This window comes from Pollicipes pollicipes, unplaced genomic scaffold, assembly GCF_011947565.3.
Source record: "Pollicipes pollicipes isolate AB1234 unplaced genomic scaffold, Ppol_2.1 Scaffold_6052;HRSCAF=7182_pilon_pilon_pilon, whole genome shotgun sequence".
Taxonomy (NCBI): Eukaryota; Metazoa; Arthropoda; class Thecostraca; order Pollicipedomorpha; family Pollicipedidae; genus Pollicipes; species Pollicipes pollicipes.
In genome coordinates, this window is record NW_023596805.1 from 11,622,659 (window position 1) to 11,640,463 (window position 17,805).

A 17,805-nucleotide genomic window follows, 5' to 3' on the forward strand; every position below is an offset into this window, starting at 1 on the left:
GGTACTAGCCCTGCCATGAATAGAACATTAGCAACTGGTACTCGCCATGACGCAATCCAGCATTCCGCCAGCAGGTGGTACCTAGTGAGGGGGGGGGGGGGGGTCGAGTGACCTCCGCGGTGCCCTGCCCCACCAACGGGGCCATTTCACCGCCGGTCTCTGTCAACGGAAACCGATCTCGGTTTTACCGCGCGACAAGGCATTCCACCACCACCTGACACTGCTTTCACCCACGTCTAAGTCACTACGCAAAACCGTACGGCGAAAGACCTTTGCACAGACCGGCGTCGAATCGCAGCGCCGGTGGGCAGACTCGAACCCGCAGCCTCGCGGTTGGAAGCTCAGCTGGCTGCCCTGCCCGCGCCGCTGCGCGTGGCGCGTCTCACCGTGACGGAATCTAGCTCGCCCTGCAGGTACTGCTCCGTCTTGGTAAACATGTTGATCGCCAGTCGGTTGAGATTCGGGTCGTGCTGGACACCCGCTTCGAAGCTGCTCGTGCTGGTTGATATGTTGCTGGCGCCTGCGACCCAGATAAAGGCAGTAATAACGGTAAGATATGAAATAAATGCGACCAGACGTACTGATAATAAGAACAAATTAATAACTAACCAAAAACTAAAACACACCCTTAAAATGCCCTGACGATAGCTGAAACAACAGGAACCAAGCGGACGCTATGCGATGCCTCATAGGTAACTGCACACAAAAACAATACAAACAACAACGCATGTTTGGCAGGCATAGCGGTGTGTACTGATCACGTCCGTGTGTCGACCGAGCGCGGCCATCGATGTCGCCACGCGGGTCGCGGCGTGACTGCCCCCCTCTCCTCCCCCCCCCCCCCCGGCGACGCGAGGCCGCCGCGCGCGGGCTCGTCTGCAGTGGGATGCGTTGTGTGCGCTACGACAAAAGGATGTGAAAATAACTTTGTCACAACGCAGCAAAACAGACTCAGAATGCGATGTGAGAAGTGCGTGACCTTAACACGAATGCTGGCACCGCGATTAATTTTTTTAAATTCGTTGGTGAGATGCGAAGTTTAATTTTCAGTCTATTTACATACAACATCCACAGTCCACACGCCACATTCAAAACGCTGTATACCCAGCCTCACCTAAACTATGAGACACCCCAACCTACTGCTCCGCTGTTACCTCTTTCGTCGAGACGGCAGAATAAAATTACCGTTTCAGTTAAAACTGAACCACCGTTTCAGCATTTCATTCAACTCCATAACAAATAATCGCCATGGTCGACGTTTCAAACTACGTTTAAGGTTACGAGTGCTACCACACTCACTCGACACCATAAACACGGCTTTGAGTGTCGAGTGCTGTCAATATAACCAATGTTCGCTCTATAACGTCGTTTAACCAGCGCCACATAGTAAATTGAGGACCGATAACACGGCATAACAACTCTAAAATTACGATGCGGAAAAACCAGAAGCTGAGGGCCTTTCTTGCTCATATATAGTGATCATATTTTACCAATGAATTCACATTCGAATGCCCCAGTGTCGCCCCAATGTCCTAGTGTTACGCGAGAAATATACACCTGTCACTGTTGGTAAAACATAGGTTAAATTTTAACTGGGCTTCCTTGCAACTTAAAACACGCTATGTTGCAGTCGGAGGTTACGCATTGGGTTTAAAACACGCAGGATGTACTTCTTAAGAAAAATGAAATGCCACGCCGCAAGTTTTCATGACCATCGAATGACCGATACATTACATGAAAACGGCATTCAACCTGCACTTGCGTTGGGCCGCCAGAGCACCTTGGCGGCACTCTCAACATGTGCCGCCAGGCATGCTCGCAAGCTCACCTCGTTCATTTCACGTGCCCAGGATTTTTGACATCACTTACTCCACTTTTGGCAGGACCGTCTCACAAACCGGCGGCTGTTTTCCAACAGGCACGCCGACCAAAGCCAGCAGACGGCACATGGGCATCCCCGTCCATACGTTTTGCTTATTGCTAACCGAACCAACTTCCGTGAAGACAGACATCATCCGCCATCCGACAAGGTGGTCAAGACCGCATGCCGAACGCAACATGCGCCTGTACCCTCCGGCAACGCTGTCAGTCCACTAACGCATCGATTTCCGGGAAACTCATCCCGAAGCGTGACAACCGCCCACGCATGTTTTTCCTTCACCCTGACGGGGACTACATGATCGCTGTCAGCCCCCCCCCCCCCCCCCCCCCTCCCCGCGCGGACATGCGTTCCCGCTGCTCCCTGACGTGGCGCCGTGAGGAGGCCGGCTCTCAGCTGGACAATGGCGCTGTCTGCCCCCACCCCCCGCACACCGAGCGCCCGGCCGTGCGCGCCATGGCCGGCGGCAATCGCCTGTCGCTCCCGGCACGCCCGGCGGCATCGCCTGTCGCGTTCAGCCGTCGGCAGTGCGTGACCCGGGGTCGGATGGGATGAGCGACTCCCAGCGGATGGTGATAACGCTGAGCCCCTGACAAGATTGGCTGGTGATCAGGTGAGCGGAAGTCCGGTCGTCGGCAGCGTAGGGCGGCGCTGAGGCCGATACCAGGGGCGGCACAGGCAGGCGGGGGGGGGGGGGGGGGGGCAGAGGGGTAAGAGTATGTTTTTCCCGCTCAAAATTTTGGGGGCACCTCTTTTTCCCAAACTACAGGCATTGTAGCTACCCGTAGATTACCAATGTTCAGGTGAAGGAGGGCCCTTCATGACTGAGCTAGAGTGATCAATCGGACTAAGGCGACGTTTCTGTACATCAAGGGGCCGTTTTCTCGATCATGAGGCCGCCTTTATGAATTATGTTGTTCATGCACTAGATAAGTACGCTAAATCTTATGTTAAGGAATGCCCTTTGCATGCTCGATAGGCTCCTTTGCGATCCAGGAGGTTTCTGTTCTGAGTAAGAAACACCCTCCGTATTCAGGAGGTTCAATTTCTGGACCAGGGAGGCCTTTTCATGCATCGGGTGGCCATGGTTCCGGATCAGGATGTTTTGAGTTGTGCTTTCAGCAAAATGCTGTCAGTTTTTGGAAAACGAGGCCCTCTGGCTAGATTTGGAGGCCTCTTTGCGAATCGGAAGAGCATGCTGTTCTGGATAAGGAGGCCTATATATGCATAGGAGACTCTTTTCTGGAACAGGTAGCCCTGGTTAGGGGAGCGAGGCCCTTTGTTGAACAGCCAGAAGGCCCCATTCTGGATTCTTAAATTGTCGACATTAATTTTGTTGGATATGATGCATGTAACAATTTGGTAAGAGAGCGCATGCCCTCAACATCCCTCTCCTTGAACACGACACTGCCTAGGAGGCCCCCTAGGGGTGAGCAGGGCCCATTTTATCTAGGACCCTCGGAAAATCCTGCCCTTTCCCCCCGCACTCAAATTCCATGGCGCCGCCCCTGTCATACACTGAAGGCTCGAGAGCACCGGTGACGGCGCCGTCTCTGGCACTGGGATTTTCGCAGTCGGAACGCCTGCGCGGTCATATAGCGCCCATAGCATGCACTTCAATCAAAACTGCTTGTTAGTTTCAAAAGATGTGTGATGCGGCACGCTGTCACGTGAGAGCGAAGGGTCGCTGACATTTGGCTGTTAGCGGCGCCCGATGCTTAGCGTTCCCATGTGCACCCTTGAGGTGATGGAGGAGACAAAGCAGGGACATGACATGACACCGCCTTGAAGCGACAGTCGCCGTTTGGGAGTTAACGACAAAATCAGCACCTGGGGTTGCATGACGTCATCCATCCGGCACCCTGGCAAGAAGTGCAACACCGCGGCAATCCGACCAGTAGCCACGGAACCCTCTTTCAACTACCGTGATCGCTGCTGCTGCACGGGGGCCAAACAAGGCTTCGGGGGTCACATCCCTACACAAAGTGGTGACACCCCTACAAGAGCGTTAGAAGCGTTCTTTAGAGCCTTCTCATGCCGTTTATGTGCGCATGCCCACATGTGTTTCGTTTTACCCTCATCACTTTCCGTTGTTACCGACATGCTGTTTTACCTCACAGACTAATCAGAAGTGAAAGTCACTCATGTAGGCTGAGTGTCAGCTGATGTCAACTAAATGAATAAATAGATAGGACGTTCGATCCACTCAAACCAGTGGCCAGTCTGGGGTGGAGACCGAGTCGGCAAGAGAAACGATCCAGCGACACGACAATTCGTGAAAGGGTCAGGGACGCAACAGCAGCACACATACCACGATAAGTCAGATCTCGGGTCCACGAACAGCGCTGGTCCCAAAGAACAGAGGCAGAGTCAACGCTGGGGCCGAAACAGGGTCAGCCAACACAGCTAGTGACCGAGACAGATCTAGAAATAGAGACTGGACCAGAGTTGGGGAAAGCTACAAGACAGGAACAGAGACTCAGCAATGCCTCAAAGCGTCGCTCGTGTGCGCCAGCGCCGACGCCCAATTCCGCTCAACCACTTATGCACCACATACGCCGCGGCGTCGTCGTCATGGCAACGATGCCCATCGAGGACGCCAGAGAACCGACCAGATTGGCGGACGTCGTCGTGACGTCACCGCTGAGCCTTGCCGCCGCGGTACAGAGCGAGCCGTAGTGGCCTATGGTCCGGCTCTTAAGCATGTAAGTTCATCGGGGGAGAACCAGAGAAACAGCGGGAGGGAACCAACCAGTCATCAGGAGAGAACCAGAACGTGATCAGCTGACGGCTGTGTGTCAGCACCATATAACCAATCATGTACTGCATAGTAGGCCGGGCCAGCACGGAAATATTACGGATAACTATTGAATTAATTGACGCCATCTCATAACAAGCTTATATAAATCCCTGCCATTTCAAAAACATGTTTGGAGTTCGCCGTTGCCCATTTTGCAGCCCTTTTCTAATTTTGTTTTGGTTGAGACTTGAATGCAAGCGCACACGATATTTCGAAGCTCACTGATTTTGTTTCGGAGTTCATTCAAGTCCATCTTCAGGCTTTCCGCATGCTATTTGACCACATTTCTTTTAAAAACTTGACATAGATTATGTAGCCTTGGACACAGTCATGCAAAATCAAGTTCTTTCATGTAGAACTCTAAGATGGTTTGGTGCTCGCGCAATGAAAGACATGCTAAGCATGTAATTTGACCAAATTTATATGTGTACAATAATTAAACACGTTCATCCAGTTACCACGAAGCATGTCGAATTAGTTTCGGTTGAAATTTTCGGTTTCGGTTTCGGACGCTAAAATGTTCAATAAAAAACGGATCCCAGATGCCAATTAGTGGCAAACGCCGGTCAATACTGGTCGACATATGGTGTCCGCTCTCTATATGCACATATAGGCTATGTCAGCCAGATCTGCGACTAAAAATTCAATGACGGTGCATCTTACTTATGGGTTAAAACGCATACAACTATTGCATGTTATTTCAGTTGAATTTAATGTTTATTCCACATCTTCGTTAAATATTTTCAGACACCCACCCGTAGAGTCTCTATCGAACGGACATATCGAGCGGATCGAGCGGATAATAGTAACGAAATTGCTCACTGCAGTTTCCTGGCTGCTGAGGCCTGCAGATGCGTCCTAAACGCGCTTAAAAGGAGAGTGCTCCACATTAGAGTCATTTTGAGGATCATTCGCTGCAGTTCACAGCCCTGCCCTTGTGATGACCCAAACTCCTCTAGTTTCTGAGCTACACACCGCCGAAGATGTGCAAGGTATTCCTGAGGAGACTATTTCAAGGTCATCCAGACATCCACGACACCATAATAATGCCATTTAGATACTGTCATTACACGGGTAATGCAACGTTCAAGACGAACAAAAAACTAATTGTCTAGCCGTTCACATCTGGCATTCGTTACCACGATTTTCAAATACAACGACCGCCAATTGGCTCTCAATCAATGTTGTGCAATGCGCGATGATGCATTCAAACAACGATTTGTTGAGGAGCGTATTTACTAAATAGCAAAACTGTGTTGTCTGGAGCAGTCTTTTCCACTCCAAAGTATACCAATAGGCATAAGTGAGCTAATTTCATCGGATCTCATGATCGCTTCAATATCTTCAAAACTGGAGCATTCCCCTTGAGCGGAATACCGTAGGCCAACTTCAAGCAAACCTGGTTGAAACAGCTTGGGAAAGGCACGCATATTTTGTAGCATCGGTTCGGTCTCATCCTGCGACAAATGACGCGTATCGAACGCCCACTGCCTAGCAAGCATATGAAAATATCTTCAAAGCGAAAGTGTCTGTACGAAGGGATTGCACTTGGACCACTCATGTGAATGGAAAGACATGTTGAAAAAAGCATTGCAGCTAGACATTGTTTCTTTCGAGCACATCAAAGGTTAGAACAGTAGGCTGGCATAAATGTAAATACAGAACGGGTGGTTCTACGGAAGGTTTAAAACGAGGTATGGGCATCACGGATGGAATGATTGATGGGACTCTCGAACATGCCCTGTGTCTAAGTAAAAAACGTTTCGAACAGTTAACTTTCTGGCCGTCGTTAGATGTTACGGAGTCCTGCGAAGGACCGGATGGTGCTAGGCTATCAGCCATGTATGGGTCACAACCCGAATTACTTCCTTCGGCTCGCTGGGATTCGAACCAGGATCTCCTAACAGCGAGTCCAGAGCTCTACCAACTAAGCAACCCGAGAACAGGACCCAAGAACGCCGACGGCCGGAGCGTTAACCGGTCCAAACGTTATATGCTATAACACACCAGACGAAGACGACAGTCCGAACAGTTATTCCATCCGAGAATGGGTGGTCCCAGCAAGCCGGCCTAGCAACCATGAAGCCGTGGTTCACCCACGTCACCAATCGCCGAGCATTTTCCGACGCCAGGGGCGCTGAAGGCGAAACTATCGCCAGACGCGGTTATGTTAACAATGTACAAGGTCGCTTACACATGGGTTAAAGGTCACATCTGCGTGAATCAGGCACGACACCATCCAGATACGGTTGAAGGCGTCGGTGTCGATTGTATTCTTTTGGGTGGGCCACTGCCCCCCCCCCCCCCCCCCAATGTTCGATTTGGCCTCCAACGATGAGTTTGTCCCCTCCCCCAACCTGCTAGAGCCAAAGTACAAACAGGGCAGCACAAGTGGAAATTACATCGATTTTAAAGAAGATTTCTAATAATTTTTTCACAGTTTAAAGGACAAAGAGAATGAAAATTGCGACGTTATATTCAGTTGAATGCAGCTGACTGAGGTGTTTGCTTGAACATTTTCTACTTTTCCTGCATGATGCACGCTTTTAGTTACGCGATAATCATCTTGCTGACTCTGACATCGTTTTATGCTATTGTCTCAGTGTTTTGTCATTATTTCATGCTACTTAAACATTCAGACTGCAGCAAGTTGCGTTATTTTGCCACGATGCGATATGATGTCGTATCGGAAATCGAACACAAACCGGTCAAATATTGCCGCTCAGAAACGTGAGCAAACTTTTATCAGACTACGTTCGAAAGAACCCTTGAAATGTGCCAAACCCCAATTCGACGTGAAAACTCGATGAAGCAGTTATGAAAGCTTGACGATCGACACCAGCCGACTAACGCGATAGCGGCAGTCGTCCGACAATGACCACCAAAACAGCATTAGCCGAGTCGACCATGACGAACCTGAAACCATGAAAATGAAAACGAACCATGAAAAATGAAGCTTAGGTTTCCGTGGCAGCGTTTAATGATCGCACACGTCAACTTATGCTTTTCATTCCCAGTACCGCGCACGTCCAAAAACGCCTGAAGCCAGATAACACCGACCCTATGTATACTACCGAAACATGGTTTCGACGATCGACGCCAAACAAAATAATGATGCCCACCGACAAAACTATACGCCGAGGCAGAGCAAAGGATTAGAGCAGCGCTATAGCTTCCTTCTCAATTGGGTGTGAATCAAACTCCATAACGCTGAGAGGAAAATGGGTTAAATTAGGAAGAAACTTATTTTAGTGCGACGACACCAAAAATACGTGTCGTCTAAAAAAGCTAGGGCTTCCCACTCGGCCTCACCCCCTAGCCTATTTCGCGCGGCTACACCCCTGCGGTCGAAGCTCGACGACGGTGACGCGTGATTGATTCGCGACCACATGACTCCGGCGTCAGGTCTAGGATTCAGGACCTATTTCCCAAGCAGCGACAAGGCCGGGGCCCACGACTAACTGCGCCATTGAAACATTCCCCGGACTGCGTTCTGCATGTCCTGAAGTAGCTACACGTCTGTAGCGTTTAAAGGTGCTTCTTTCAGAAATGTTGCCGTTTTCATCCGCTTACCGACTCCCATCTAATATTAACAGAGACCGACGCCACGCAGGCCGCGAGACTGCAAGACCGTGCCCCGGGGTTTTTGTTCTACGGCGAGCACGCGCGCTTGAGAGCTCTCGTGCTCCAAGCTATGTCAAGTAATTGTTCCATTTCTCGGCTCTGGGCAAAGACTGAACCTTTCCAGACGAGTAACCAGTTGCTGAGAAGCCGGCGCGCCTTGCAACGCCTTTACAATAAACCTACATTGTGCGTGGTGTTGACATTATGGTCGTTTCATTTGCCACGCATTCGAACCGAAGCGGGTTAAAGTAGCTTTCTCTTCAATCGCACAACAGCTCGGGACAGTGTCTCTGTGAATCACAGCTGGCTGGCTAGCCGCGTTTGATGAACCGAAGCGGGTTACAGCAGCTTTCCCCTCAATCGCACGACAGCTCGGGACAGTGTCTCCGTGAATCACAGCTGGCTCGCTAGCCGTGTTTGAGGAAGCGAGCGGGGTGAGCTATCATCAAGACCAGGGCATGTGCCTAAGCGTTTTGGGGAAAGGTTCAGAACCATTTTCTGAAATGATGAGTGGAGGGGTGCTTATGTTTTGTTTGACATTAGCTGAAATACGTACGGTTTACTGCTGACATTTTTGGATCGTCGAGAAGCGTCATATACACGGAATGGAATGCCAGATATATTGTGGACACTTCCTGTCGATACATAAAGATATACAACAAAACACTACAGAACCACATAATCGTCAATTGTAAACATATTTCACTTTCCGGTTTGCAACAGAGAAGTGCAAGTCCACCCCTTCGGATTCACCAAACAAGTACGTTTATACGAAGCTGATGCAAACTGCCAGCCTTTCACGTGTTACTGCTGTTGCTACGCACATGAGCTTACAAAAATACGTGGTAAGTGTTGTTCGCACGTACGCACGTACGCATGTACGCGCGCACGCCCGCCCGCACGTATGCATGCGCATACACCCACACGCACCCCCCCCCCCCCACATATATATATATATATATATATATATATATATATATATATATATATTCACATCCCTGTAAGGGAAAGCCAGAAAACAGAACAGAAGTGGACTTTACCCGAGAAGTTTCTCATAACTATCCTCTTATGGCGACTTCCAAGACCGGCCTCCCGAAACATTTTGAGAAATCGACACCCGTGGTTAAAGGTGACAACTACGCGTAGTGGTGTCAATTTGTACCCTTTCGGGGTACGCCCCCCCCCCCCACATCCAGAACTGACTTGAGCCCCTCAATGCTCTTCTGAGTCCCCCCCCCACACACCCAATGCATATGAGCAAAGAGGAAATACCGGGCCAGTGAAACACAGCAAGTGTCCGGACTGCTGGTACACAAGGTACATAAACGCACCGCTATCAATATCATCATCATAATCATTGACAGAACAATTTTAGAGCCGACTTAATGTACTTTTAATTCTTTTTTCGCATAAGGGGCGCAAATAAAAGTGGCAAGCGTCAGGGGAGAAATTAGGATTTGAGGATGGCTTAGGTACACTTTATTGGCTCAGCCCCCCCCCCCCCCCACCCCTCCCCAACCGCTTTAAGGAAGTGACACCTATGACAATGCGATTCACGCAACGCATCGTTGGTAATGCGTAATTAATAACGAAAGATCATAGTACCCTTCCAAACGGCGACATGCCAATCGGAAACGAACTCCCGCTCTGATTCAAACATGCGCAACCTTTGCTGACGTCGCAGTCTCACGCGCATGTACTCATGACGTGTGTCCCATCCCTTCACCACAGATGCTGCCTCTATGTCAGTCTGCCCCTCCCCCCTCCCCTCATTCTTCTGCCTGTGTAAACACTGAGTACGGGGTCATCCATGTGACCCGCAGTCTCCAGCTTTGTGACACCCGGAGACGAAGCCAATGGCGACTCGCTTATAAAGTCTGTCGAGCAGGCGATACGGTCGTTGTGGTTGGTGGCATCACAGCTGTTGTCGGTCGAATGGTGTGGCCATACCTCGGTTTGTTCCCGATCTCACCATCGAACGGTCCTGACCGGGGCTTCTTGACGCATCTCCTCGACAGACTCAGCGAGCACGGCGAGATCGATGACTCCCGAGTAAGCCCCGACTAAGCGCCGGACTTACGGAGCCAAATCTCGTGAGCAGCTGGACGCAGCGGAACAAAATGCGGATGCCACTGAAAGGCGGACTGGGCGAACGTGGAATTGATGCAAGCCACTACGTGTCTGCTTGGTTCGAGATTGAGTATCACCCGCATTGCCAGGACTCCCCAAAAATATGACCCGCAGCGACCACGTACTCGAGATTTGCCTCCGTCCGTACAACGCAAGACGCGACCGGTTTCCCGACGCGATGGACAACAAAGCTCATTCATCCGGCCGTGCCTCCCAATGCTCTCGAAGAGATTCCCCAAGAAGCCTCGGCCCCAAGTGTCCGATGCCGAGATCCGGCATATACCGAGGCGTGGCCATACGGTTGGCCGGCATCAGCTGTGACGCCACCAACCATAATGATCGTATCGATTGGTCGAAAAACCCTACAAACGAGTCGCCATTAGATACGTCACCGAGCGTCACAGACCTGCAGAAGGCGGGTGACGTGATACCCCCGTACCCAAGCACACACATACAGAAGAACGAGGAGGGCAGACTGACACGCCGGCGGCGGTTCTCAGGCTCAATGCCCGTCATAATTGGAACAGCTGATCAAATTCCTGCGATATGCATCACAAAATGCGCTTCGTGCTTAAGGCTTGCTGTCAGCGGCTTGAACTGGCTATTGACCAACTGTGGTCTGCTGATGTCACGATTTACGCGGACGCACTCAAGATACGAAAACTCCAATGGCCGTATTATTTTAGACTTTGGGCACAATATGGGCATTGCGTGGGAGATAATTATGATGTTTCTATGACGTCATATATCTTTGGGAAGCTTCATATCAGGCGGCGCGAAACAGTCCGCACAAGTGGGCGCGCGTCTAGCTCAGAAACAAGGGGCCATATAGAGGTCATATAACTATAAACTGCAGAGGACAATCCTGAAAATGTCTTTCTCGGTCCAAAGCCCCATACAAACGTAGAGCAGTCTCCTTACGTTTCGGGCGGCAATAGGACAGCACAGCACAGCACAGCACAGCACAGCACAGCACAGCACAGCACAGCACAGCACAGCACATGACAGAACGGGACAGGGTGGGACAGGACAGGACAGCACAGGACAACACAGGACCACACAGGACAACACAGGACCACACAGGACAACACAGAACAGCATAGCACAGCACAGCACAGCACAGGAAAGGACAGGCTGATGAGGAATGATACAAGCGCCGAATTGCGGACCCATAACGTCCAAAACAACTGAAGCCGTTCTCATCCCACGGTTTGGAATGCATGGTAAGTTTGGCCGTGACCACCACTTATTGAGATCATTTCATAATTCATAATTCAAAAGTTAGCATTTGTATCAGTTTATTTTCGTCGCCGTCACTGTGGCTTCACGATATACTCAGCTGCTGAAGCTTTAGAGTGTCACCTGGCTCTCATCCTGGCAGGAAGGACGGGCGCTGTGGGGAACAAAACCCCGCATCTCTGGTTTCCCAGGCGCGCGATGGTGGAAGGGAGAGCCCCACATTTCTATGGGGGGGGGGGGGAGGGAGGGGAATGAGATGAAATAGCCACTTTGAAGATCATTCGGCGCAGTTCACAGCGCTGCCCTTCTTAAGACCTAAATCCCTCTATCTCCTGAGCTATACGCCCACGAAGATGTGCACACTATTTCGTGCAGGCCATTTCAAGGCCATTCAGGCACCCATGGCACCATAGCAAGGTCGTTAAAATCCTGCCACCCCACAGGTCAGGCGGCGTTCAAGGCAAAAAGGAGATTATTGTCGAGCCGCCGAAATCTGACATCCGTGAGCACGATTCCGAATAGAGGGAAGGTCAATTGGGACTCAAGCAATATTGAGCAGGCTATGCAATTTGAAATCACGAATGACGCTTTCTGCCGCGTGACATAAGAAGTTGGACATGATTGGTGATTATTACGAAAAAAAGACTTGTGAAATAATTTGCCAATAAAGCAATAACCGGGAATGTGAATGCAAAGAAACATTTAATGCTCACCAATAAATATGCAATAACATCACGCGGAAGGGCCAAAATACAAGTACATAACAATATTTGGCTCAGTAAACACTTTCAGCCCGTTTCGCCATCTCTCGACGAATAGGAAGTACTACAAGAAAGTTGCAACTTTGCATAGGTAGTTTTCGCAGTACCTTAGCTCCATAAAAATGTTCTATGATGCAATCAAATAATGGCACATTTGGAAGAATATTTACTTAACAGAAACGATGTGTTCTCTAGAGCAGCCTTTCACTTAAAGCATACCAAAAGTCATAAGTGAGTTCACTTCATCAGATATCATGCTTGTTTCATTATCTTCAAATGTGGATCATTCCCTTAACAGAGAGTGTTCCACATTTGTATGGGATTTTGAACTGAAATAGCCCTTTTGAGGATCATTCGGTGTAGCTCACGGCCCTGCCCTTCTAAAGACCTAAACCGCCCTAGTTTCTGGGCTGAACGCCCGTGAAGATGTGCAGACTATTTCGGGGAGACTATTTCAAGGGTCAACCAGGCCCCCATGGCGCCATGATAACGTTAGTAAAACCCTGTCATTCCATTACCTTTGCGGCGATTAAGGCCAACAAAAAATTGTGGAATTGTTCAGATCTGAGCACGTAAGCACGATTTACGGACATAACGGCCGTCAATTGGCTCTCAATCAATGTTGTGCAAGTTACGATGACGTAATCAAAACAACAAAACAAAACAACAAAATAAAACGTATTGAGGAACTTATTTGCTCCACAGAGATACTGCGTTATCCCCAGCAGTCTTTTCCACCTAAAAGTATACCGATAGTTATAAGTGAGCTTAGTTCGTAATGCCTGATGCTTGCTTTAATATCTTCAACTGTGAATTATTCCCTTTAACGCAGACGCGTTAACTACCGCACTGTATGCACCATTGTACATTAATCTGCTGGCCCCCACCACCTGCTGCCCATGATCTCACAGGGTCGCCGGGTCCCAGCTATGAACACTAACAACCACGTGCGCACAGCTGCGCTCGCACCCTACCCATCCCCCCCCCTCACCCCACCCCGGGCTGAAGGAGGCCAGGAAGCGGTGTACCGCCGCCGTCTGCCGGTCAGGCCTCGGTTCGAAAATGGGACTTTGAACGTAACATGGCGAGGGTTGGCGAAGTGGCATGGATAGGTACAAGTGCCCATGCTTTTGAGTGACATGACCCCTTCTTTAGGTTATGTAACCTTAATAAAGTGTCTTATATATGGTCATTGCATTGCCGGACCTGCCCCCACAAAAGTATAGTGAGCCCAGCCAAGCTTACAGACAGCTCCCTTGTCCTTGGAAGGAGTTGGCACAAACTCTGGCCTGCACCCTTCCCCCCCCCCCCCCCCCCTCCCTCTTCATGCAGAGTCCGGTCCTACTCACCCCGCCTGGGCGAGTCAGTCAGCTCCGGCGTGCTGGTGTCATCTGGCCGCCTGCAAGGTGACCCACTGGCCTCTGCCATGGCACCTGTGTGCTGCAGAGAGAAAAAGAGCTCAGCCATGGAACATGTACTTTCGTTGTTTATGTGATCTATCAGTAATCTATCAGCATTTGGTGTTTTCACACAAATGCCAGTGACAGGTCAGCAAAGGCAATCCCTTTGAACAAGGCAATCCCAGCACTTTGAGCATCCACAGAAATTTAGGCAGCTCAGAGCAACTGGTCATTTGCTCCTGCCTTCCTTTTTCCCCAAGAGCGCAGAACCCCATCAGAAGGCTTCTAGTCTCCTCTATTGGATAAATGAAGGATTAATGAAAATTATTTCTATAAGAGACAGAACCCATTTGCATGAAAACCACAGTGAATCTAAATGGCTGAAAACAGAAAGATTAGGGTGATAGAGTGAATGAGTGGGCTCACATAGTGATGATTTTTATTAAATCAGGCTTGTCAATATTTACCTTACATACCAACTTACACTAGCCTGGCATAACCAAACCTGCACTGATTTTTCTCCATTCTATTAGCTCAGTTAGTTAAGAACAACTGACTATCCTGACATTGCAGAGGGGGCTTCTTCTTCAAAAGTCAGAACTCTCCTGACATTGGTGTAAAGAGGCTTCAAGTTGCTTTGACACACTATACATATTCTTCTCTTGCTAACAGCAACTCAGTCAGCAAAACATCCATCCACTGCTCATTGATGCCATATTATGCTGAATCTCCATACCATTTATTGTGAAAAAATGTTTCAGAGTATTTCTGCCCGCAAATTGCCTTTCCAAAATCACGACTCCTTGAAAGGTAGGCTCTGTTAGCATTGAAAATGATGTCAAATGTCACCGCACTTGAAAAGCTCAGATTTATATCACATGCAATTGGAGCATGAAATGAAAAAAACCTGGAGTTGCTTTGTCAAGTTACCTTTATCAGTAATCATCAGAACTTTGATATAAATCGTGACTTACCGCTGTCGCAACAACAGCTAATGTATGATACACCTGTCTAGCGGAAATTACGGGGTCCAGGCGGCCTCCGACTCCCTACCACTGCTCGAGTACTGTTTTCCAACATTGCTCCTCGCAATAACAACATTATGAGCTCGAAACAAAAGCGCCAAATATGAAAACCCAGACCAATGATGTTCGATGTAGCCAATGTGAGCAGCGTTGGGCAAATTAATTCGTCCTCTTCTAGCGTGAGCAATATATAGCGCAATTTATTGGACAGCTTATGTCCGACGCTTGAAGAATTGCACGTACCGTGCACTCCAGTCAGTCAGTATCGTATTTTTAACCTCAGTAGCGATCACCAGTCTACGGTACACGTTCGTCATTAGCCAGAAGGCACCAGGGCGGGTAGATAGAAGCTCCGCTGATGAGCATTTACGGCCTGAGGCAATGTTTTCCAGCTGCTGATTGCCCCCGTATCTAGATTTGGGAAGAACACGCTAAAGAGGAGGTCGTACGACACCGTTTCGTATTTGTGTTGGATGAATGCAGAGATGGAGGCTGGATTAGAATAGTTTAGCATGTGGGAGTTGATTTTGTCAAAAGCCCGAAAATGCAAATTCACTAATTGCAAACCATGGAAAGCTGTGTTGAAATGTGCTGGAATTTTATGTAACATAATTTGCTAGTTTTGTTTGTGTCTCATGCATGTATGTATCTATATGCATATGTATATAATATATTTACATGATTTGGTGCAGCATGGTTTCTTTGCTGTCAAGCACCTTATATTTTTTGTGGTCTGGGCTGTTACTCATTACCAGCAAACAGGTAATCAGACTACATGAAATGTACCTGGTTGGTGAAGGTGGAGTTCTCAGTTAATGCAAAGCAGAGCATCAGGTACCATTTAGGGTCAAGACTATGGATCATTTATCATTTTAGGTCAAGCCATTGCTCATTTGTTTTACTAACAAATATTTTTGGTACCCAACAGGCCAAAGGCAGCTCTTATAATGGAAAGAAGACTTTGATGCTGCTGGAGCAGACAAGCATCCACCATGCACATTGGGTCATTCGCAATTGGGTTGATTGTGGTGTACTATGTGATCACCCGTCTGCTGCCCCAGTTGCTGTCATGGCTTCTAGTCCACCGTTACAACCTGCAGGTAACTGCTGTCTTCTGGCTTTTCAGTTTATCTTATGGTTTGCCACTGATAACATGTGTAAGCCATATCTGCAAAGCATTGAAAAGGCCATTGTTAGATGTTTAGGGCAGCCTAAATTCTTCCCCTAATGGGGCATCCTTCTGCCACCTGTAAGCAAAGCATCTGCATAAGAAATGAGGCCTCTTGTAACTATAGTCATTGCTTAGCCATAACTTTGCTCAGGAGTGGGATAAATCAGCTGATAGGGACCCCTTTAAACCAAGAGGCCCCACTTCTCAGCATTATGGAAGGTGCCAAACTATGTCACTGTGGGTGCTTCTGTTGGCTTAGGATCCAATTCAGATACCCTCGTATTTGTCCTAAGCTGCCGAAAAGCACTGGGGTCTCTGCAGTATCCAAGGGAGGGGGGGGGGGCATGGCCCCAAAAGCCGACCACCCCCTTGGGTATGCCACTGACTTAGACTGCTGGTAGCTTCAGCTGGTCATGGTAATATGTACTTCCCATTCAAGAAAGCTGTGCCCCAAATTTTCCAAATGCCCCAAGCTCCATGTTTGCCCCAGCCCTGCCCAAACCAAATGTTGTTGAGAGCTGCAAAGCTGATGTTGGATCCAGTTTTACATTCATTCAAGCATCGTGACTCAGCAGGTGAAGAAGATGTGTCCCCCTGTAAGGGATCAACATGTGGTCAGGTCGCATTAACATGCACCCAGGTGGCCAGCTAGATACTGTTTGCTTGGGTGGGGGTCAATTTACCCCACCTGAGATCTTGGGAACCAAGATAGCAAGAGGCACCAGATTTACAGGGTGTGTTGACCTGTATGTGAACTCAGGTCAAAGTTTCATGTTCCTAGGTCATAAGCTTTGGGTTGAAAAAGGTCAAACAAGGTCAAGTTCCAGGTTGGTCTCTCAAGTGCCCCCAGAACCTAGATAACCATTTCTAAGCAAAAGTTCACATACTCATTTAAGGTCAGTGACCTTGTTTGACCTTTTAACTTCAAGGTGACCAAAGTGATACAAGATTGCTTTGAGTTTTGCATTTAACTAAGTGGCAAAGATTACACTAGGCAGTATGTTCCTAAAACAAAATGTTGACCTGGGCTATTTTTGGTCAATGACCTACTCTGACCTCTAAGAAGTCCATGGATGATGTATAATGTGGTTCTTGCTATCAGTAAACTCGAAATGAGCATCAAAAACAATCCCATACAGTAGCCCTAGAGTAACAAAACATGTTGGTTTTGACCTTGGTGTGACCTTCATACCTGTCCTTAGGTCAATTTAACATGTTCATTCAACTGTTGTGTTGCCTAATAAAGCGTCTCAGAGATGTATGGCTTCGTCTAACACTCTGTTGTTGGATCAGATTGAAGGATTCCCTAGAAATCGCCTTCGCTGAAACCATGGCACGACTTTGACCTGCCATAGGTCAGCGACGTTACAAAGTTCATCTAAATTTGTTATGCCAAACGGTCCGCTATTCAACTGCCTACAGCTATGCAAAATTTGGCGCGGCTGCACCGCGCCGTTAGGAAATCATTCTGGAAAAACCTTCGGGAGGTCAATTTGACCCCTCCGCCCACCCGAGCGAGTGTTAAGCCTCAGTGCTCAGGCTGGGTGGGCCACCAAGGTCACCCATGTCAGGTGGTGTGGCTTCAGCCCCATGCCAGCATGGTTCACAGCTGTCAACCAGAGGTTGGCTGCCTGCGTTCTACTGTGAGTGCCCATCTGAACAGCTCCGAAATGTCCTGGTCTGCCTGCGGTGTCTCACAGATCTCCCTGGGCAAGATCGGACTGCACCCGCTGTGTGTGTATAACCTGCGGCTGGTGTGGGGACCGATCCGCCTGT

The 17,805-nt window shown here is 48.9% G+C and overlaps 1 protein-coding gene across 1 annotated transcript in view; it reads right to left on the reverse strand.

The window, feature by feature from the left end:
• Positions 1–14,889, reverse strand: part of LOC119104791 (biogenesis of lysosome-related organelles complex 1 subunit 2) — a 33,049-nt gene extending 18,160 nt beyond the window's left edge. The window contains exons 1-3 of the mRNA XM_037228513.1: positions 14,808–14,889; positions 13,783–13,873; positions 387–520 (exon numbers count right to left, since the gene is read on the reverse strand). Coding sequence (XP_037084408.1) covers positions 387–520; positions 13,783–13,861 — 213 coding nt within the window. The 5' untranslated portion in view covers positions 13,862–13,873; positions 14,808–14,889. The remainder of the gene's footprint in view (positions 1–386; positions 521–13,782; positions 13,874–14,807) is intronic.
• Between the last annotated feature and the right edge of the window lie 2,916 nt (positions 14,890–17,805).